This window comes from Pungitius pungitius, chromosome 12 (assembly GCF_949316345.1).
Source record: "Pungitius pungitius chromosome 12, fPunPun2.1, whole genome shotgun sequence".
NCBI lineage: Eukaryota > Metazoa > Chordata > Actinopteri > Perciformes > Gasterosteidae > Pungitius > Pungitius pungitius.
In genome coordinates this window covers 12,230,925-12,253,841 of record NC_084911.1, presented here as the reverse complement: position 1 = coordinate 12,253,841, position 22,917 = coordinate 12,230,925, and the positions used below count along the sequence as shown (strand labels likewise).

Sequence of the window (22,917 nt, the reverse complement as noted above, 5' to 3'; positions counted from 1 at the left end):
ACGGAGCCATTACTTAAACCTTCTTCACTGATTTGAACTATCAAACCTACAGAGTATCTAGTAAACACCTGGCTTATTACAATCAGTCTTAACCCAAAAAAGCCAACAAGACACAATGGTCAATAATTGAGCTGTAAAGAGAGAAAGTTCAGAGGCTCAGTTTAAACGTGGCTGAGCATCTAGTCAGCGAATGCTCGCTCGTTGGATTCCTCCAAACTCACCAGAGTAGATGCCTTGAAAGGGCGCCGAGTCTGGCTTCTGTCCCTCTCTCTGCTCCCTCCGTCCCACCTCCAGCTTTGGCCGCCGCGGCGAGCACGCGATCGGGGAGGTTGAGCGGGGGGGAGGCGGGTGAGACGACACTCTCTGCCCGTCGTCCTCCCTCTTGAGGGCGGTCACCGGTGAGGCAAACAGAGGTAGAGGGCCAAAAGAGGAAGTAGACGGGGTCGGCGAGCGAGAGAGGAAGGGGAGTTTGCGCGGGTGCAGGACGGGCGAGGGGGACGGAGAAGATACGGAGGAGGGCCGAGGTTTGGGTTCAGTGTGCCGCTTGTCCGCCTTGTCTTCCATCTCCGGCCGGTGCTCGCTGGCCTTCAAACGCTCCTGAAACACACCGATGTGACACAATGTATGATGTGACACACGGCCCCAGGCTACATATATTGGTGAGTGGTTGCATTGTTCAGACTTCTCAGCCCGTCTTCTCCTGCGGCTGCAGGATGTGCTGTGTGAGCGGCTGTTTTCAGAATTTGCTACACAACTCTACAGCAGCATTAAACGTGTGAAAGGTATACATCATCTCTGGCAAAGGACTGGCCCTTTCTTTTCAACAGAAAAATGACCGGTTTTAAAAAGAATGGCCACTGTGGGTTCAAGGGGCCACGGACAGGAAATGTTGGGAAGTGAGATATGTGCTCTATGGGAGTGTGCATTTCTCTATAAAGCAGAGATCCATGTGTTTATTGTTTATGTGATTTGTGTTCATGATATTATGCCCATAAAAAGTCTCAGCTCAGCTGGGTTTTACGTTTGTGGACACACACCACATTCATGCACAGGAATGCAAAATGCGGGTCGAAGGATGTGCAACTATTCGTACGTGTGCATTCAAACACATCAGGTCCACTTACGACCAGCTGTGCATTCCTCTGCAGCTCCAGGACCTGCGCGGTGTGCTGCTGGATCATGAGCAGCTCTTGTTGCCGGAGCATTTGCTGCTGCGAGAGGAGCTGGAGCTGGGCCGCATGCTGCAGCGAGCTGCCTGCACCGTAAACCCCCGACCACATCGGGGCTCCGCGCTCAAGGACCTCGCCTCCTGTGGAGCGACGAGAGGAGAAAGTCAGCCATTGCGTTTGAGTGGCGTTCTTTGGCATCTCATTTGTCACATTAAAAGATGAAGAAATTAACTGTGCGTGTTGGATGGCATATTTACGACTTCCTTTTGAAAAATTAAGACAATATTTCCTGCAAGTCCCCAGGGAGGGCCAACATCAACCTTGTGTTGCAGTGGCTCCCAAGTGTTTTTGTGAGACATTTCAGATGAACTATTCCTTCATCAATGCCACCTATATGGCTCTAATTACCTTCATTTGGGAATAATTAGGGGGTTGCGGCTCTCGCTGACAGAATCAGTAATTAAAAAGCTGTGATCTGTACACACTGCAACATAGTACGGAGTACATCTTCATTCAAACCTGACCACTGGTAATGTGTGGTGATGTCTTAAAGGGTGTGAAAATAGGATCGCTGTTGTTTATCTATTAGCTTTTGTCAACTATTTCAACGACATGTCCGATATCTGTACCTAAGACATTGGATTAACTGATTAATCCACATATTGAGACTGCTTGTACAAGTATCCCTTGTTGAAGATCACTGCTTTGTTTAGGTTTATTGGTTTTCTTCCTATTTAAATACAATGAGAATCCTGTTTCTAGTACCTCAAATGGTTTTCTTGTTCGTGCTAAAAAGCAGCAGAAAGCAAACAGCTGGTCCACAAGGCAATATGGATGCTATCAATCTAGTTGGATATAGTCTCATTTGTTGACAGGAATTACCAGCACTAACATCTGTTTTCGAAGTTAACATGGTGAGCATTTCTTTTTGGCAAAATGCAATAAATAGAAATTTTAATAAGCCATGAAATTGGCAAACCAAAAGCATGCACTCATATTTGAGAGTTATGCACACACAGACAGAGCGCGGCTTTCATACCGTAGTGTGACAGGTGTTCAGTGGGGATGACTATTAGCTGTCCAGACTGTGGGTCCCTGGCAAACTGGTAGTGAGGCGGCATGGAGCCTTGTAGAGAGGGGGGGTAACCGGGAGGGAGGGTCTGGTGGAGTGAGGAAGGACCCAGGCCTGAATGAAAAAGAAATAAAAATGTGAAAAATGCAAGACTAAAAACGGAAAGAGAAAAAAATAAAATAGTTTCCCCAGCTAAGCTAGACGTCAACTCAGCATCATTCTTCAGCCTGTGTTTATGCTGAAGCCACAATGGAAAGAGGTCTGTAAGCACACAACAAATTGCGATGCTTTTGATTCAGTGTTTTTTCCTCTGGGAGCTCCATTATTTGTTTGTGTTTCCATATTTCCAGATAAATGGTGAAAGGTTTTGTCTGAACTCACATAAGCATGTGGGTGTAGCAATATGTGTGTGTTTATGCGTGTGTGTCTTGAAGCTGTTATTTCTGGAGCGTTGGAGAAGCAGGAATGTCCTGCAAAGATCAAGAATGTCTGTGGGCCTTGACCCTATGCAGGCTGCTGCTGCTGGATCAGCCTCCAGACAGACGGACGGTTGGAGCCGCTCGCTCCTGCTGCACCAATCGCAAAAGGCCCCACGGGCGCACGTAGAATTTTAAAAGGATGCCACGCTCCGGCGTTGATCTTAAGCACCAGGTCAGATAACGCAGCTGACAAGACAGCAAGACATTAATGCTCAGTGAAAAGGACAAGAGCTGCTGGTACTACTGCTCTGTGTGCCGCTCTGCTGTAGCTGTCCACATCTGTCAGTCTACTTTGTGGATACGTAAAGTGGCGGCCTGCATGAAGGTCACCCACCTTTGACGTGCTTGCTTGTTGTAGTCCAAAAGCCACAAATATTCAAATAACTAATCACATATAACTTTGCAATGTGTGTGTTTAGCTTGGAAATTACTTTTAAATGAATTGTAAATAAAGATGTGTCGATTCATTCTTTAATCAACTTGTCCTTGTAAATTCTATTTTTAGAATTGAAATCACCAAATAAATTCCTGCCCTTGGCCAAGATACACAATTTGTCAAAAGAAATGTTACGGCCGAGTTAACAATCCTAAAATAGAGCATAAATAAATAGTAAATAAATAATAAACTGGAGCAGTTGGCTATGGTCCCAAGTCACATGTACGCCCACATACTGTATGGGGAGCTGGACAGCCAGACTGGTGGGGCACCAGGTCGGGGCATCCAGGGGTGAGAGGTCAGAGTTGAGGGGTCAGGAGGCCATCGTCCCGCCCCTGCAAGGGCCGCCCCTCCGGTGACCATGAGGTTGGGGGTCATGAGGCTGGGTGTCATCATACTGCTAGACATCGGGGCAGGGTGCATCTGAGTGAACTCAGACAGCTCCTTGGACTCTCTGGATGGAAACATGATGATTATTATTTGGTATTTGCCTGAACACTGAAAAAGTAATCATTATTTTGGACATCTTTTTACCGGAGCACTTTCTCTTGCTCGCGCTCCAGCCGGCTGGCAAGCAGTCTGTCGTCGTGGAGACGACCCCGGTCCTCCCCTCGCTCCTCATCTATAATGCGTTCATGCAGACAGAGGTGTTTAGGAGCTGCATCCCTGTGGCTCCTTCTGTGTTTCAATCCTGTACCTAAAATGAATGCGCATTTACAGAAAAGATAGAAGGTATATACGGGACAGCCGGGGGAAGAGGAAGCAATAATGTGGCGAGAAGTGAGAGACGAGCGAGGGTGTCAGCGGGGGGCAGGAAGGAAAGTTGAGGCTGGCTTTATAATGGTGACACGTCGAAACTGCTGAGGCCGGTGTGTACATAGACGCACGCACACACTGTGTCAGCTCTCACTCAGTGTCAGCTCTCATCAGTTTATAGTCTAGTGCCACAGGAGACGTGTAAGCACACCCCTAATGTCTCTATGCACACACACGTTTTATGAAGGCCAACGGCAGGAGATGGAGGGTAGCACCAAAAGGAAATGTAAGGAAAGCAGCAGCACTAAACCAGGCAGTCCAGAATAAACATGAGCATCTCCTCCTTGCCGCTAACCCTGAAGGTCCCCCAAGCAGCAGGAAGCTTTTATACAAGTGTGCTGAACCCCTCCAGAAGTGTGTGCGTGTGTGTGTTGCCCTGTAAAGGGACATGGGACTTTAACAATCCCTGACATGCTTCGCAGGAAAGGTTTCAAGACTGTTACCAAGGTTACAGGGAGTCTGTCCCACATGCTATCCTCCCTGCATCAGTAAGCCAGCGATTAGCGCTGCACATCCCCTCTCTCTCCCTCAATCTCGCACTCTTTCCACTTATTTACTTCCGGACCTACCTTTCTTGTCCCATCTGTCAACCTATCAATCTCCTTGTTGTTTTATCATTTGAATTTCCACATTCTTCTCCATCCTGCTTTCCTCCACCATCCATCTATCTAAATGGGTTTTCTGCATTAATCCTGCACTGCTTCTTCAGAGAGTGAGGGACTGATGCTACAACACCAATCACTCTGCTCAAGCAAGAAAATGAATAAACGCCCACAACATACACACAAGAGAGAGAGATCCATTGCTTAGCAACGCACCCATGGTCTTATTGTAATTCAACGCTTGTTTGTAGCTTTTAGCAGCACTCTGTAATGACATGTTTAATGCAGAGAGGGTGGCAGCGGTGTTGGGAGAGCTGAAGAAAAGAGTGGAGAAAGAGCAGGGGGCCTGAGGTGGGACAAGGAGGGAGTGTCGCTACAAAAGCCTTCTCAGAGAGGAAGGAAGGGCGGGGAACGAGTGAGGCATTCAGCGCAATGAAAAGAGCAAGAGACAGAGAGAGGGGACGAGGGGCTGAGCTGTAAGAGGACAGAAAGAACACGGGGCTGAGGGAGAAACAAAAACGAGAGCTGGAGAGGGAGCACTGTAGCTGAATGACCTTGACGTACAAGAATGGGGTTCTGTATGGCAGGAATTGCTATGCAACACAGAGAGCCTACAGACTCGCCAAAAGGAGCCTTTTCAACAAAATACAACCCACAATATAATTAGTAATTTGGGGAGAGAAGGGGGGGGGATTCTAAGTTGAGCATGAAGACCTCAAAGTCAATAAGGGGCCGAGGAAACATGACTGATCCAAAAGAAAAGGAATCCACCATTATTCATGGGAAACAGTGAGGAGTCATTTGCACTTGGTTCATTTCACTGATGTATATTCTGGGAGGCAGTTCAAAGCAGAAGCAAATAGATTTGAAATAAAAGGCATACACGTTGATTTAGCTTACCAGAAACCAGAAAAGGAAATACAAAAACACTTGTGTGATTGAGTGACCGTCACCAAGTGCCTCCAGCGAATGAAAATTCCGAACGCAACAATCACAACCAATACACGTATTCCTCAGTTGTTTTTTTGGCATTCTTTACCTTTAATGGACGATTGCAGCAGGTTTCTCTGTGTGTCCGAGGGGCCCCCGCTCGGTTTGCTGGTGCTCCCACTGTCTCTCTGCCGGGCCACGGCTACAGCAATACCCACCGGAGGGTGGCGCACCTCCCCCTCCCCCTCCCGGCCGAACGAGCGGGCGCTGTCCGGCCGCTCCCGCAACGCCGCACCACCCGATATCCTGTCCCTCTCTCGCTCCCTCTCCCCCCTCTCTCGCTCCCTCTGTTTTTCCCTCTCCATTTCCTTATCCCTCTCCTTTTCGGCATCCATCCCGACGTTGGCCAGACCCCCGAAGGGCCCTCGACCGTCCACGGCGTGCCTGGCGGACCCAGGACCTTCAGCAGCAAAGTTTCCGCTGTACTTAATCAGACTCTGCATGGCTGATACCTCGGTGGGATCTGACCCGGCTCCCGCGCCTCGCTCTCCCACCATTGACCCTCCGGGTCGGTAGATCGTTGATGGGTCGAGGTAGCGTCTCTGACTGCCCTCCTCGCCTGCACGCCCAATTCCGTGCTGGGAGGGATGTGCCTGCGGGGAATGGCAGTGGGCAGAGTGTGTGTTGTTGCCGGGCCGGTGGGTAGCGTGGGGGGAGTGGGACATTTGTGTGCGTTTCGGCTGGCTGTGTGGGGAGGAGAGTGTGTGCGCGTGTTGGGCTGCCAGGGCCGCCATGTGACTGGTGGCGTAGTTGGCTAATGGGCTGATGGCGTTCCACTTAGGTTCCGCCCCTGCCCGCTCTATGCCCAATCGGATTGAGTGTTTAGAGATGTCCCTGGTTTCCGGACTGAACCGTGATTGGTTGGAGGGATAAGACGCGTCCTGGCCTCGTTTACCAATGGATCCATTGGAACAAATCACAGAACCTTCCTCTCGTTGATTGCTTGAATCGCTGGGCTGGGAGAGACGGGGATGCTCCATCGGGCTCCTCTCAGGGAACCTGTAGCTCTCCCTCTCCCTGTAGCTCTCCCGTTCCCTGTCGCTCTCCCGTTCCCTGTCCCTCTCTCGTTCCCTGTCCCTCTCTCGTTCCCTGTCCCTCTCTCGTTCCCTGTCCCTCTCTCGTTCCCTGTCCTTGTGTTTGTTGTCACGGGCCTGCGAGGCGATCTGGATGGGCCCAACCCGCTCGTCGTAAACCTCCACGGAAGGCACATACGTCGGTGCGCTTACTCGCTGCTCTCTCATCGACTCTCTGGGGGTGGACGGGTGAGGCGGGCCGGCAGCGGAAGGCTGAATCGCTGGAGGAAGGGCGTAGGAGACGTGGAGCGTCCCGGCCGACGAGGCCATGGCGTCATTCCTCTGCTGTCTGTCCGGGTGAGAGTTTGAGTGGTTTGAGTTTGCTTTAGAGTTGTAGTTGTTGTGGGGTCGAGAGCCGCCCTCTTCCTCCCGACCCCCTCTGTCCGTTTCTGGTCCATGAAACCTCCCCCCCCCGCCCGAAGGGAAGGAGTGCCGTGGAGGTGAGGGCAGGGATCTGGGCTGCACTGAGGAAGGCTGTGGGTGAGGCTTCTGCTCGTGGGGGAGACGATGGAAGGGCCAACTGTCTCTATCCGTGTCCCGGTCCCTCTCTCGCTCCCGCTCGCCGCTCCTCGCTCGCCGGTCCTCCTCGCTCCTCCCGTCCTGCGTCAGGTCCACCACGCTGTGCGGCCGTGGCTCCTCTCTCGAACGCTCTCTGTCCCTTTCCACCCGATAAGGGCGGTCCCTTCCCCCGTCCCGGGGCGTCCTCTGGGGCGGTGTGGAGCTGGACGGGGCGGTCGGAGGAGCCGATGGCATGTGGGGAGGCAGCTGGCTCAGGGAGGCTGGCAGGTAAAAGCCCTCTAAAAAAAACAAGAAAAAAAAAACATGAGACACATGAGTCTGAAAACACACAGAAAAAACAGCAGGTAGTAACACAACTAACAGTAGACCTGCAACAGTCAAATACAGGACAAACTCGACATCTTAGCAGAAAAATAAACCGCTCAAATGTCACCCATTTCTGGCTCAGTCCATCACAACTTTGACTGAATGTGAAAAGCCTGAGGTTCCTTTACTCCTGCATCATTGGGATGGGAAAGAATCTCGAGACTAACTTCCGCCCCTCGTCTCTGGGAGCGTTGCTGCTGGCAGCGACTGACCTTTATGGGAGTCGTAGAGAGGGTGCTGGGAGAGCGGGGGAGGCTCCAGGTGCCCCAGGGACAGGTAAGGGTACAGGCTGCTTGGCAGAGCAGGGTATGCTGGAGACACACAAACACACATAACAGCTCATTAAGCTGCAGTTTTAAGTGAGACGGTACAATGAGTTATTTTCAGGCTCAGTCGGGTAAACATCTGGACATCCATGCGGAGCTACTCGACAACCCTCAGGAGATGCTTAAAGGTTTTAAAAGCCTCTCCTGCTGTTTTGGAACAAACTGAACATTGGTTCTTCTGGAGCAGCTCAGTCGACCTGCACAAAGTCCGCTGACCACTACGTTAAACATGTCAGCACCAAAAAGCCCTTCTCCAATTTCACAAATGCAAGGGCTTTTGTCAATGTGAATTAAATATCTTTCGGTTGTAGACTGTGGATAAAACATAGTTTAAATGTGTGGTGCTTTTTAATACTTTAATGATGACATTTTTGGGGCAGCTGCTGCTCTCAGAGGCCGGGTCTCGATATAGACAAAGCCCCGCTCCTGCTGCAGTGCTCTGCATTTCTGTGCTACGAGCTGCCTGGAGTCACCACTTGAAAAAAGAAGAAGAAAACGACTGCCACCCAGAGAGGGCGAAACATTCCCTGTTCCCACACTCCGGCCACTACAAGACGGATCAAAGCCGCCGCCGTTCCAGCATGAAGCGCCTCCTCTCCGTTCCGAGGGGCAGAAATGGAGAAGCGGGAGGAGGCAGGTGGAGAGGGTCTCAGCGGCTGGAGGGAAGCACCGGGAAACGGAAATATAACAAGAACGATGTGACGGAGGCATGCTGGGTACGCTTCGTGCTGCTAACCTTGGTCTCTAACAGCTTTGACACTGTAGCTGTGGCTTTTAGGAACTTTAACTGCGGTTACTGCCGGGCACAGAGCATTAAGACTCTCTCTTAGGCCATGAAAGACTCAAAGGATTCTTCAGCCGGTCAGAGGTTTTAGCTTATTTATTAGCTCCTGAAACTTGAGCCTGGATTCAGGCAAAATTTTAAGGTGTCAAAAGTTCATCCTTTATCCCTTCAGCTTTGGCCAAATGTCAAGTCTACTAAGGCGTATCTTCAGGGGCTGAACTTCATAGCGGATTGACAAGTGATCAACGCTTTCAAAGAAATTTAAAAAAAAGCTGTTTCCATCAGATCAATCCCTGTTTTTGATATTAATCATTGTCCATTCAATGTATTTACAATTTTTAATTAACTCCCAGTTAAAGATTTGTTTTTATGACTCCGCCATTCCTAAACTGGATTCAGTTCCAAGTCACAGTAACTATGCAGGTTATCCGGGTTCAAAGGAATAGTAAGACATATAGATTGATATGCTGATATACTGGATAAGCCAGTAGCCATTTAGCTTAGCTCAAAGACTGAAAACAGGGGAAACAGCTAGCCGGGACCCGTCTGAAAATAATAAAATGCACCCATCGGCACCTCTTAAGATTCTTCCCGCATCATGTCAGAATCTTTTACTTTTTCACAATTCCTTTGTCTAAGTGCAGCAACCGTGATGTCTTTACTGTATTTGTCATTTCCTAAGAGCCAGATTGTGACACTGCACAGATGCAGAAGTGTTAAACCACGTTTGCCATTTTAATGGGGGTCATGCGGCAGACTAAATGCGGTTTTGAGAGGTTGCCAAAGAACCTGCTTTAGTTTTAAGAAGTCATGTAACCACAATGTCGTCCCCTTGAACAGCCCTTGAATTGACGACGGATAAAGCGAGACCAAATCTGAAATAACTATTCACACACCATCTAATTTGATGCGTTTGGGATGCACCGCCGCGATCGGTTTCACACAGGCCATGCGATCGGTTTCCAAAATGAACCATAAATAGAATTCATGGGTCCGTCTCCATTTACATTGCCAAAATACACTGCGGGATACGTTCCCTCCGACCCGGCTTTCCTCTCCAGCGAGATTTAATGAGGAGACTCAGAAGGACAGGAGGGAACAGGAGTTCAATCACTCAGTGAAAGAGGAGCAAAGAGACCGCAGAGGTCTGCTGAGAGGACCAAACCCACAGAGACAAAGGAACACCTTTGTGTGTCTGAAAGTGTTTCATAAGCCGGGTCAGGGGGGTGATGCTGTAGGCAAGTGGAAAAGGAGAGGTACAGACAGGGAAAGACCAAGACAAAGCAAAACTAAAAACAAGAGAGGAAGATGGATTACAGTGACCCATGACAGCCAGAAGTACATGAGAGGTGGAGGACGGAAGAGAAAGGAAGGCTTGTACATGTAGGACAGAGCCGGGAGCTGCAGAGACAAAAATGGAGCAGGACGCCAGTGGCGTGAGCGATGAGGAGCGGGAGGACGAGCCTCCTGGGCTTTGGACCGGAGCACATTGGGAGAAATGTTGCAGAAATATGACGCTCCTTTTTGCATCCCACTTCAGTACCGAGAGGGACGGAAAGAAAAGGAGAAGCAAAAGTGTTTGTGGGAACGACCGGAGATTTACCGTCATGAGCGTGTGATGCCCACAGCTGGGCCATCTGAAGACCTCCGGGGTTGGCCGATCTGTATGTGGGGTCAGAGGTCAAGGGGGAGTGGCCGGGGTAACCTGACAGAAAGGGACTGGAGCCTGCCGGGTAAGGATCGCCTGGAGAGAGAAAAAAAAGAGAATGAAGGCCGTCAGTCACCGTGGCAACCACAAGAACCAAACTAATTAATTATTACCGATTCATACAGTACACACTGCCACATGTGCCCGACACACGCTGATGTGTGCTTTTCATGCCGAAGCGGTCTGTTGTAATCACATTAGTGCTGAGGCAGCGTGCTCTCTGCTTCCACACGACAGACCGCAGACGGACTGCACTGAAGGCGGGGTGAGTTCATGGAACCGACGACTGAAAACCACAGTCACACATCAGTCGCTGTGTGTGTGTGTGTGTGGTTTCACCTTCGCAGCACTTTCATCTAACTGACAAAATTATTCCCACCACTTTCTGATGGTTATCTTCTTCCCTTTTTTTGCCTCCAATAAAACAAATCTATTTGATTCTAAAGTTCCCTGAAGAAAGTTAATCATGGCGTCGCAGAGAGCGGGAGGACATTTTCAATGTTCTCGGGTTGCCTGAAGATATTCATTTTACGATGATGTATCACAAAAAGAAGCAGCAGACAACGAAAAATCACACGATTTGTAAGGTTCTCTTCTACAAAACCGTTTCTATTTGAAGAATGAAAGATGCTCTTGAATCGATCATCGAGATTATTCTTATTCTGTTAACTGACTCGTTAATTCATTGAGTTATTGTTCCAGCTCTAGATGTTAGTCCTCGATGTAGACACATAACGTTCCCCTTTTTCAACCTTAAGGGAGAAATGAATGAATGTTTACTACATAGCAGCAGGCCTGTTCAAAGGATTTTTAATGATCCACTAGTCTACATCCAGAATGACAAACATTTAAAGAAGCATTCGGACCCCGATAGTGTAGAGACCCGGCTATGTGCTCCTTCTGCACACAGTGACGTGTGTATAGATATGCGGTGGTGTATGGCGGCATGGCGACGTCCCACTTAACCATTAAAACCAGTTCCATGCATGCATTGATTGACTGAGTTAATCCTCGCACAAACTTCTATATTGCCGCAGGATAGCGTTATCAGTAGTTTTTGTTAGACTCCACCCCTGTTGTGGGTGAGCACTAGTGAACCTTTGACCACCCTCAACCCCCCCCTCCCTCCAACCAACCTATTACCGCCCTGCACACCCATTACCTTGATACGCCTCACTGTGTGTGCAGGCCGACTGTATACTATAGACTGTAAAAGTGTGGGTGTGTTTCTGTATTGGTCCTGTGGGAATCTGAGAGAGACATGCTGAGCTGACAGAGTTTCTCCAGCATCTAAATCAGTGCATTAAATCTGCCGTCCGTCAGCGCCTGCATGCACGCACAATTTTAAAATCAATAGCAAATGCAGCTTTACAATTATTCATAAAATGGGGCGTACGCACACACTAAAAATAAAAATAAAGCTTTTAGAAGGAATATTTCACCCTAACCTTTCATCACACAATTTTTTCTGTGTCCATAAATCTTGATTATTTGGGTGTTAGTGTCCATGTTTTGGAGATGTAATTATTTCCTTCGCGGTGCTAAAAAATACATTTTAATACTCTGCGGTGTCTCTCTCTCCACACATCTTGTTGTGAGCAGTTCATTGTGACATGTGCAAACACTTTGCAGTGAACGCCCTTTGAGTCAGAGGCCCTGCAGGAGCTTCTGACTCGCACCTATGAACAGCTTAAACAGTTGCACTGCGATGAAGTTTTACCTTCAAAACTCAGAGGCATGACACACACACACACACATAAAATTAAACACTACTCTGCCCTGTTCACGCGAACACGCCTGCTTCCAAAAACAATCATGCATCGCCCCATTTGGTGACTTACTGCAGCTAAAAAAAGACTTTTACACATTGAGAAAAAAAAATTCCATTGCTTGCATGTTTTAATGCTACAGCAAACATATAGCATCCACCTGGTGAGTCGAGTTGCAAAACAAACAAGTCCATCCGAAATTTATCGTCCTCCCCTGCAGTGTCATGAGTAACGGTGCGACAGGCGGTTGTTGCGCTCCTCCTTCTTCTTCTGTTACTCCCCGCTGAAACTCACACTCGCTGACAAAAACATAGCAGATGTGACCTGGTGTGCAGAAGCGTTTTTGATTCACGGTGCGTTACAGCGGTGAAAGTGGCTTAATGGGAAGAGCAGCTGGAGATGTTTGGTTCACTCCACCAGCAACTTATCACAGCTCTGGTTTAGCGGTAGCATAGACTAACTAACAGTATTGTCGCAGCTCTCAGTTTGACGGTTAAATGGGATTTGCTACTCGTTGCAAGTGAAACACAAGAGATAAATCATGACTCAACTCAAGCGACTCAGGGCTTTCCCCTGTAATTTAGATATGACCGACCGTTAAAAACACTACAGAACCCGTCGACTCTCCATCATTCCCTCCGCTGTGCGTCACAATACGAGCCAACCATGTTGTTCAAACAAAGTGCTCTAGCTTACTAATTGATACCTGGTGTGTGTCGACACGTAGACAATGAACACAAGGAGAGCATTCACAACCACCACCTGTCAAGCCTGTTAGAGAGGGATGTCAGCCGCTTCAGATTCCTTCAGGACACACACTCACACACGCACACACGCACGCACGCACGCACGCACGCACGCACGCACGCGCCTCTCCAAAATTCCCTCTCCCCCTTTGCTGAACAGTGGGAGGGGAGGAAGGAGAAGGCGGGTTAAAACGAGGAAAAACATTTGCTCTCCTCGTTCCAGAAACAACATCCAAATAGTAGCTGAGAGGGAAATGTTTCTTTAAATGTTTTGCAATGACTCTTTCATTACCTCTACCTCCCCCTCTTTCTCTCGACCCTTTCCTCCCTCTCTTTGCCTCTCCTCACACCCCCCTCCCACATACACACTTCACAAAACAATCAGTTGGCCATATTGGGATTAGCAAGTTGCCAAGAAACACGCGCTCCAACTCCCAACACATTCTCAATCCTCCATTTTCATATCCTCGTGAAAACGCAGCTCCGAGAAGAAGGCCTGCAGGTGATCAACTCCGGTAGAGCCGCACATCTGATGAACTCAAAACACACAACCGCCCACGCCGTGGAAATCAGCAGAATCAAACTCCAACGCAGGAGTCTTGATCGCAAATCGATGCGCTGAAACCTACCGGAATCCAAAAAGGGCGATACGATGAAGGAAACATCTCAGCCACGCAAACACACACGTAACGGTGTGTGTTGTGTGTACCCATCTGCTATCCATCAGTGGTACTCAGAGCAGGGTTAGCTAGGGGGGAAATCTCTATTATTGATTGCTGGTTTTTCTCCTTGCTGGAAAAACATTAAAACTGTAAAACTCTGCCGGGCCGTCCATCTCGTAACATGAATCCTGGCAGGAGAGCACAAAAAGAGGTCTGCACACAATTACACGCACACAAACACACAAAGGGTTTGCAGGATTTCACATCTGTGTCATGCTGCAGTATTGGAGCTGGTGCTGGAGCTGTGCTATGGCTGTGCTTCCAGGTACATTTATTTTTTAGGACGACGAGTGCCGTGAGAGAGTTCCTAGGTGAAAGGTTTACGATCAAATGGTGCGCTTGTGAGAAGCAAACGTGACTTTTGGATGTTAAACTGGTGCCTTTGTTACAGTCCGCACTACGCGCTGTAACACCGGTGATCAGGAGAGGGGGGAGTTGTGAGTACACTAGTTTCATTCAAAGGACACTTGGCTACAGTCAACTGGAATCCTAAAATAAGCACCGGCTGAAAGGCTGCTGCTTTAACAATCACTTCCTGAACTGACGGGCTAAAATCACAGTCGGCCTCTCGTCGTGGTTAAAGCACAGGTGTTCCTGTTAACACTGTTAACAAAGGCCCCGTTGTGTGGCGGTGACAACGCGCTCAACACAAGGACCTAAATGGAGCAACCCCACACGGCATGCCGCACAAAGGCAAATGGATTCACCCCAACCAAACGGAGGATCAGAAACACAACGTCCTCCTTCTCCTTGCAACTCTCTCATTCAAACGTTGTTCTGACAGTTGAATGAAAAACACACTTGCGTGTGTGCAATTGCGTGTGTGCAATTGTGTGTGTGTGTATGTGTGTGTCTGAGACATGCTGCTGCACTGAGAAACCTCCTGTGAAGACGGCAGGTGTTATTTTGACACACTCCTTGTGCCAGCAGATGGAAAAACGCAGGCGCACACACAGACAGAATGCACAGTTGCAAAGGCACATGGATCTACACTACATTCATCATGGACTAAAGGAGCGCGCACACACACACAAGCAAAGAGGCGCTGACTGACAGCAAATCATCTGATCCTTGTTCTAAAAGTCATGAATGTTATCAGGGACATTTGTCGCCCCAGATTGAAGATGAATATAGCAACAGGGAAGAAGAAACACTCATTTCAGACACATTTTGTGCGTGTGTGTGGGTCGAGCACACACAGCACATCGGTTAATATGTCGGTGGTGTCACTACCCTTTGTAAACCTGAACCGTGTGTGCAGGGAGGGCTATAATAGGGCGTATGTGACGGGACGAGTAGAGACTCCACAGGCGGACAGACGCAACGCAGTGTGTGACCTTTGTGTGTTGTTTGAGTTGAAGGGGGAGGGCTCACCGAGTGACTTAGGTAATGCTTTGGGTATTTCGACATGCCACGGCACGCTCGTTTTCTCACTTAACGCACACACAACCGCCCTATCCCTCTTCGGTTTGACAACTGTGTGTGTGTGTGTGTGAGTTTGTGTGTTCCTGCATGGCGTTTGTTTGTCCCCGACAGGTTTATTGTAGCAGGGCAGCAGAGCCTTGTGTCTTCTCTTAAGGGGCCTGTTTTCTCTCCTGAAGGATTCAATTAATCTGAGAGTGGACATGTTGCGTCTCTCTCGCGCAAGCGCACACCCACACACGTGGGGGGTCTGTGTCTTGAATACATATAGACTCCCCACATTCATTTTAACGTAAACGGACACACTAACCAAAGACAAATTGGTGTTGGCCAAGAAGACCCTGTGAGCTGCGTGAATTATGCTTACACCACCGCTCATGTGCGAGAGACATCTGAAGTACTTCCACATTTATCTAACCCTGTACGACGTGTTGTGGTCAGGATAAATCTCTTCCTTTCTCTCTGCAGAGCGTCCCAGGGGGGGAAACCCCAGCTCTAACTGCACTGAGCACAATCACATGCTGCCATTCCCATCAAGACCTCAATCCACCCACCCACACCCACCCTTAGGGATTGTGCCCACTTTAATTCTCCTTCTCCATTTGTCTTGAGGTGTTTTCATCTCCATTTATTGACTTACTCTGCACTCGCTACAACACCTTCATTTGCCTCTGTTACTCCTATCTTCTGCTACTCCCTGGTGTGTGTGCAGGTTTGTGTGTACAGAGAGAAAGAGATGAGACGGAAAGTTGCAGGTTCAGACGAGTTATTGCTTAGGTTTTATCAGCAGCAGGTTTAGACAACACAAGAGATTAAATCCACAGCCTTCTATGTATGCTCGCTTCTGCAGATGCCTGTGATCAACTAATGTGCTTCTGTAAAACTAAATGTAACAACTGAAAACATGGACAGCTTTTATGAGATCATTTTTTTGGGGGGGGGAGGGGGTGGCTTTGCCATAAAATTGACTTTTACAGTACTTTTCTAGTCTTCTCACCCATTCATGCACTAATGACAGGACCTTCCATACACAGTGGCACCTGCCCATCAGTAGCATTCACACACTGTAGTCACAGCTAGAGGAGCAATGCTGGGGTTAAGTGTCTTGCCCAAGGACACATCAACATCCAGGTTAGCCGGGCCTGGGATCAAACCACCAACCCTCTGATTGAAAGACGACCGCACTCCCCACTCACCCACAGTCGCCACACACATTACTGCTCGAGCAGACATGTTCGCCGTGTTCTCCATCTCCATCAGACGACGGATTTGGCATCTACGCGCAACTTGGTGGTGAAGGAAAGTGGACACATGAGGGCAACTTGACTCATCTGCCCGGCGCGGAGAAGATAAATGATACAAATGACGTCCAGACTCCCTGCTAGGACTACTCTGTGTGCAGTGGCGTCCACCACCTCAGAGCAACAGTCGTATATTTTTTTCCAGGTAGCTAGCACCGCTAAAACGTGGAGCTAGCTACCTAGCGTTCCCACTGGAAACTGAAAAAAGCAGGGGAATGAGCAGTGTGGTTAGACATCGCCGACGAAGATACCCAGGCACACCGATTTCATAGGTTGGACCAGCCGCAAACACGAGGCGCTATCGCTGCAGTATTGAACGCGCCTCCGGTTGCCTACTCACCATATGGAGGTCCTGCAGACGTGTGAAATATGAAATATATTGGCCACATTGTTGATCCACAATCCAGCTGGTCAGTATCAGATCTGGGCCTCCCTCACTTCTACTCCTCTAAACACAGGGAGAAACTGCTGATAACGGGGTGGGGGGTAATCACAAGCAGATGACATAGCGAGGAGGGGGAAAACAGATCTCTGGGAAGTGAAACGCAAAGGAACGCTTACTTCATCCTTGATGCACTCCCTTTGCGATAAAATAATCTAAACAGTGATAGTAGAGTCTCTCCAGTCCCGTCACATTTCAGTAGTTCCTACATCAGAGGGAGGGAGGAGGCCAGATGGCCTCAATCTGGTGGGGGGGGGGGGCGGGGGGGCTGCGACAGACCTCCACTAGACAGAGGACCATTACAGCCATTTCCAATCTATAAACAGTGACAGACCCCATCGTGTTTGGATGAAAAATGAATGTGGGTGAATTGGAATAATGCTGCAGGTATTTGGTGAACGAGAATTGGGTCTTTACAGAGTGTACAAGCAGCCTGAATGTTAATAAACGCTTTGCAGCTTCACACTGCATTTACGACAATTGATGCACGCACGCCATCCTTCAGTTGGGGAAATAAAAGGAGACACTCAACTCCGTTAAGTCAGGTGGAAATCCCGTTAAAACCAAACTAAAAACAGACAACAAGGGAGGATCCTGGGAAATATGGGTTTTGTTAAGCAGCAACAAACAGTCCAGCCCGCTATCAGGAGGTCAGCCAAACACAACAGTGCAAAACAAGCGTTCTCAGTTCCATGGAAGGCGTGTAAACAAAGACAGTAGCAAGTGACCTTGGCTTCTCTGGTTGCACGCCAGCTCCTCCAGCTCTCCATTCACGCTGTTCACTGCAATTAAAAACAGGAACATTATGAGCGGTTGCGATTGCTGGGTAATTATCGCGTGACCGCGAGGTGTTAGCACAAGCCTGGGACCGAGCTCTCTGTTGGGTTCGGTTAATGTAATGTGCAGGGATTTGAGAGCGAGGAGTCCCATGAAGCGACCTGCATCACACAGCGCCACGTTTCAGTGGGCGAAGGCTGAGGGTGTGCGGCGTCGAGATGAGAGTCGGAGGGCGAGAAGGTCTGCGTGTGGGCAGAATAAAACGTATGCCCCCGTTCTGAAGGACTGTTTCAAAACTGGCAACCTGGGATTGGAAGACCGATCGGGTCAATTCCTCTTCACCCACCCCACAACACAGCAAGTCTGTGCAAACGCACACTGCAAGCAGTTTTCAACTGGGGGCGTTTACGGTGACACAACTGATCAGCTCGGTCGGTGTGTCGAACTAGTGTTTCACCAGAGCCCGGGCGCGCTGCCTCGCTTCGCCCGACCTTTAGTACCTCACACACACACCAGGTGACAAGAAACGCATCAACTGGACCAAGCGATGAGGGGAACACAACCAAACGGGAATATCATTGTCCCCGGGGTTCACCTCTGAAAGGAAACCAGAGAAACTGTAATCGGATCCGTCTGCCAGCCTCATGCCTTCAGGGGGATGGAAGTAACTTGATGAGAGCATTTGTCAAAATTTGCAAAAGACACAGACACACACACACACACATGGATGACAGCGCTCTGACTTACATGCAAACATGCAGCGGCATCTATATTTTTTCCCCTGCATATTGGTATTTCAAGGCTTTCATTGCTAATAGCAGAGCAGGCGGCGCTCTGCTCACAGGGAGAGTAAAGAGGAAATCACCAGCTCGGCAGGGAATAACACACACTGCAGATAATCTACTGACAGGACACACACACGTAAACCAACACATGAAGGGTTTGCTGGCCAACCACATCAAACCCGTCCGGTTTAAACCCAACGTGTGCTTCATTTATGTGAGCACACGTACAAGATCCCCCCCTAAAAACATTCCCCAGTGCGCTTAGAGCAGCAAGGGTCTCTCTCACACACACACACACACAGGTAAAAGCAACATCAGCCATTTGCCAAATGTTCCAGCAGAGTGCCTTTTACTCCGAAAACTGAAGACGCACAGCCATTTTACCTTTGACAAATACTCCAGCACAGGGTGCAGGTGGTCTGACACCCCTCTGAGGTTACAAACCCCCCCAGAAAAAGACATTATTTATATATATATATATATACACACACACACAAGTACATCTAATCTCAAGGCAGTGACGGTGTACATGCAATCGAAGACTGATGCACCCTGACCCGCACGCTGCTGCACAACATCCGCAGCACAGCAGGCGCACAGCAGGCGGCCCCTGTTAGCGCCTCGGTCATCGCAAAGACTGAGAACAGTCAGCGCGATGCCATACTTTCACATTTGAAACTTGTCACAGCTTTGCAACAGCCACACCTCCTTATGAAACCTAAGCAAGAGGGGGGGGGGGGAAGAGTATTTTCCACAGAAGAGAAATGCATCCAAGAAATCCAAGAAATTACCGCACGAACGCTGCGCATTTGTTTGCATATATATTTTTAGGTTTTTGCGCAGCGTTATTTTAAGTTAATGTATGACCATTTTCGGTTTGCTTCACATTGCAGGGATCGGAGCGGGCGAAGACCGTTTACTTACTGTGATGTGGATGTAGGTTAATGGCCGATGGCAGGAATTTTCCGGAGTGAAGAGGCGGCGCGTGGCTGTGACCGGGCGAGGGAGGCATCCTCCCGGCCGAAGCTGCTGCTCCGAGTCGGGGAGACTCCATCGCGAGCCCCGCCAGCAACGGCGGTGGTACGTGGACGGATCGGGGAGGTCCAAAATCTCTGCCATCCATTATCCACAGTGGGGAAAGTTGTGAAAAGAAATAGTCCGTTCGGATAGGCCCCCTATTCTGTAAAAGCCGATTTTTTGGGCTATGATACTGTCTTTAGTTTTCCAGGCGATTCGGGCTTATTTTCAGCCATCATGCGGACCTACGAAAATACAACAAGAAAACATTCGCTTGACACACAATCTAACGCACACTGAGCAAACTGTTATTTTTAGGGATTTCTCCTCATTGCAGCGGGCGGTCACTGCGCGCAATGACGCAGTTCGGAAAAGCGCTTGAGAAACTAAACGTTGAACGCGCCGCTCGACGGCACACAGCGACGCGTCTCGTTCCCAACTCCAACTTCCATCAGCAATACGACGATCTCGCGTAATGCCAAGCGAGCAAAGCAGCAGCAGCAGCTCTCCTCCACCCCGCCTCCACCGCACAGACAGCCCCGCTCCGCGGCTCCGCTCCCCGGGAAAACAACCAGCAGGAGAGGCGGCGGCCAGCTGCTCTGCCCCGGCCGTGGAAACCACACATAGACCCCGCGAAAAAAAAAAAACTATCCTATACTTAAATATTACTTTATTTGTAATTATGTTATTTATACGATTATGCAGCCGTTTCCAAAGCCGTGAACCAACGATAGCTGAGAGCAGACTCGCCCTGTAAGTCAATACACCATAAATACTGGAGGCGCATCAAATATATATTTCAAACGGGTTAAAAATAAATACGGGTTGCGAAAGTCTGCCTCGTTGATCGGCGGGGTTTTGTTGCCCACGTATGCGATTGTAGTCCGGGCTGCTGCGCCTTTTGGACACGGCTGCTGCTCCAGGAGGAGAATTCAGAAACCCAACCGTAAACACACAGTTCATATCAAAACCTCATCGGCGGTCAAGCTTCTGCACCTCAGCTCGAGCTGCTATTACGATATAATAATGCGATTCACGTAATGAATGCACGGTTTTTCGCATCAATCGGGTAGGACTCGCGTCTTGATTCTTAGGTAAAAAATGATTTTTAATAATTTTGCCAAACTGGCGATAAAGCACAATCTCAGCGGACATGCGTATGCGATGCATTAAAAAATAGAAAAATAGGGGGGAAAAAAGTTACTTTAAGGAGAACAACAAGCATTTGCGACTTTACCCGAAGGCAGCGATAGTGACATTAGGGGTCTCGTGTGTCTTTTTGTTCATTTTGCCGAGTAATAAACAATTATCAAACTACGGGACTAATTTGTATTTAAGTATAAAAACAACAGCGAGGCGAAAGTCCAGTTCACCTTCAAAGGCTGCAAGCAAACATCACAGCGAGGACTCGTGATATGCGGGCGGGATCAGAAGAACGGTTCAGAGATCGCAATAAACCTTTTATCCAAAGAGAAACGCACCAGACGGGACACGAATTTCTCCTCCGAGCCCCCGGGAACACACGCGCACGGGGGGGGGGGGTGGAGGCTCCTTTTCGCCCGCCGCGGTGGTGCATGCGGAGGAGCGTTTCAGCCACGTTTCAAACTTTTCACGGTTCCTTTTCGCGACACGAAAAACTTTCTCGGCGGAAATGTCTCGAAAGTCACACCGACTAAAATCAGCCCCCTAAAAATCCCAAATGCCGTGTGCAAAAAAAAGAAGAAGAAGAAACACAGAACCTCCGCGCCCTTTTCGCTCACATTTACAGACCAAATTAGGTTTTAAAACACCCTGAGGTCGGGACACTTTAGCCGGAGGAACAAAAAAACAGTACAAAAAGACGGGAAAAACATGCCGAGCGCTTACTTGAATGTGGAAAGTCCGGCGAAAGGAGCTAAAAACGTTTCTCAAAATCCGTCCAGGTTGCTGTGAGAACTGGGGTAGTCCATTACAGGCTCGTACGAAGGTAAACTGGGGGATAACTGTGTGTGTTGGGAGGGGAGGGGGGGGCGATAGACCCTGACGCGTCCGTAAACTCCTCAGCAATGAAACACAGCATTGTTTTTGCAAGCCCCGCCCATCTCCCTCGCCACCATCCAACCGCGGGGCAGCCCCGTGCGTTTGGTGAAGCTCTCGTCTGATTGGCTGTCCGAGGTGTCAATCAAATCTCCAGGGTAAAAAAAGAGAGAAAAAAAACACCCTGGCCGCTGTCCAGTAGTATAAAAGCAATTATGGAGCGAGGAGGTTGAGCCGTTTCAAGGTCCCCTCTCCTTCAAGACCGACTGATCAGAACAAGCAGTGGGTTTCTGTTTTTCTTTTTAGAGGTGGGGGCAAGTTCACCCCCCCCAACACATTTTCATGCTAATTATAATAGACGCTAGAAGATTGGGAATCTGAAAGCCCTGGTACATTGTTACCCAAAACGTATTGTAATCGTTTTGAATGTAGTGTGAGAGGCAGTTTACTTCAACTCACTCGGAAACTGCACCACCGCATTCACTTTATTACCATCCCATTTCACCTTTGCTCTCCTCCAAAAGAAAGCGCCAGCACATGAGATAATTATCTCACCCCATTCCTTAAAAGCCACTCATATTTAAAGGCGATCTTAATTGTGAGCGTTGTTTACTCGGGAAGTCTACACCGTACATATTTGCAGATTATTGTTCGCATAGTCCGCAAATGGATAACCTAACCAACAAGATGGGTTCCTTAACGTCTCGCCTCTAAATCAAATGCTGACTGGTGGTCATTGCAAGGGCACCTGTGACAGGTGAAAAGCCCCCCGGATCTGTTTCACATCAGCCGGGAACGTTTATCACGGTTATCGCACTCTTGGACCCTTTATTTACCATTTCTCACCACGGAATAAAGCCCGGGCTTTCAGCAGGTCTATCTATGCAAAGCGCGCATAGCAGTCTGCCGGAGTAACAACGCCGAGCGTCTCCTTGTGTATAATTTAACTAGACGGTTTCAAGATGCCCACGTCGCCCCTTCCCATGCACTGGTCCGGCCCCTCCTCCTTTAATATGCGACGGTTTCAAGGCGAACCTTGGGTTGGAGGGGCGGAGCTACGTCAGACGCTGGAGGGTGACGACGGAGCGCAGCGGAGGCGCCTCCCGACGCAGAAGACCCGCGGACGGACGCGTACTTAGCGGCGGCCGGAGGAGGAATGTTCTCCCGCCGTATCGCGGCCCCGATAACGCGGTAACACCACGTTAGATTCTTTCTTACTAGCCGAATCACCGAGCCCCAAGAGGCCGCTCGGCGTCGGCCCCGAAGGTGTCCGCCCCCCGCCCCTCACTCGACCATGAACCGGGCGGAGATCAGAAGCGACGTCCCGTCCCGAGCCGTCCGAGGGGGACCGAGCCACCCTTTGTTTACCAAAATCTCTCCGATTGGGTATTCAGACAATGCCTCTAGATTAGGACCCTATTGTTTAGCCCGGCCTCTCCCGGGTTGTTTTGCCTCGTTATCTCCATCTCGAGGTGGGTTCGGCTCATTCTTCTATACATCCAGCAAGTTTTCACACGGTTGTAATTGAACTGTATTCGACTCCAATTTAAATGTATAATCTTAATTGAATTAATGTTTTT

At 49.1% G+C, this 22,917-nt stretch overlaps 1 protein-coding gene across 3 annotated transcripts in view; it reads right to left on the bottom strand.

Moving 5' to 3' along the window:
• Positions 1-21,370, bottom strand: part of tnrc18 (trinucleotide repeat containing 18) — a 39,354-nt gene extending 17,984 nt beyond the window's left edge. The window contains exons 1-11 of one of the 3 annotated variants that reach the window (XM_062566181.1): positions 21,188-21,370; positions 19,229-19,566; positions 17,471-17,524; positions 10,236-10,376; positions 7,735-7,833; positions 5,614-7,434; positions 3,691-3,778; positions 3,393-3,610; positions 2,209-2,355; positions 1,125-1,309; positions 222-597 (exon numbers count right to left, since the gene is read on the bottom strand). In XM_062566181.1, the coding sequence (XP_062422165.1) occupies positions 222-597; positions 1,125-1,309; positions 2,209-2,355; positions 3,393-3,610; positions 3,691-3,778; positions 5,614-7,434; positions 7,735-7,833; positions 10,236-10,376; positions 17,471-17,524; positions 19,229-19,427 (3,328 nt within the window). In that variant the 5' untranslated portion in view covers positions 19,428-19,566; positions 21,188-21,370. Of the gene's footprint in view, positions 1-221; positions 598-1,124; positions 1,310-2,208; positions 2,356-3,392; positions 3,611-3,690; positions 3,779-5,613; positions 7,435-7,734; positions 7,834-10,235; positions 10,377-17,470; positions 17,525-19,228; positions 21,143-21,187 lie in introns of those variants that run through there. The other 2 variants (XM_037477165.2, XM_062566182.1) reach the window with 2 other exon arrangements.
• Between the last annotated feature and the right edge of the window lie 1,547 nt (positions 21,371-22,917).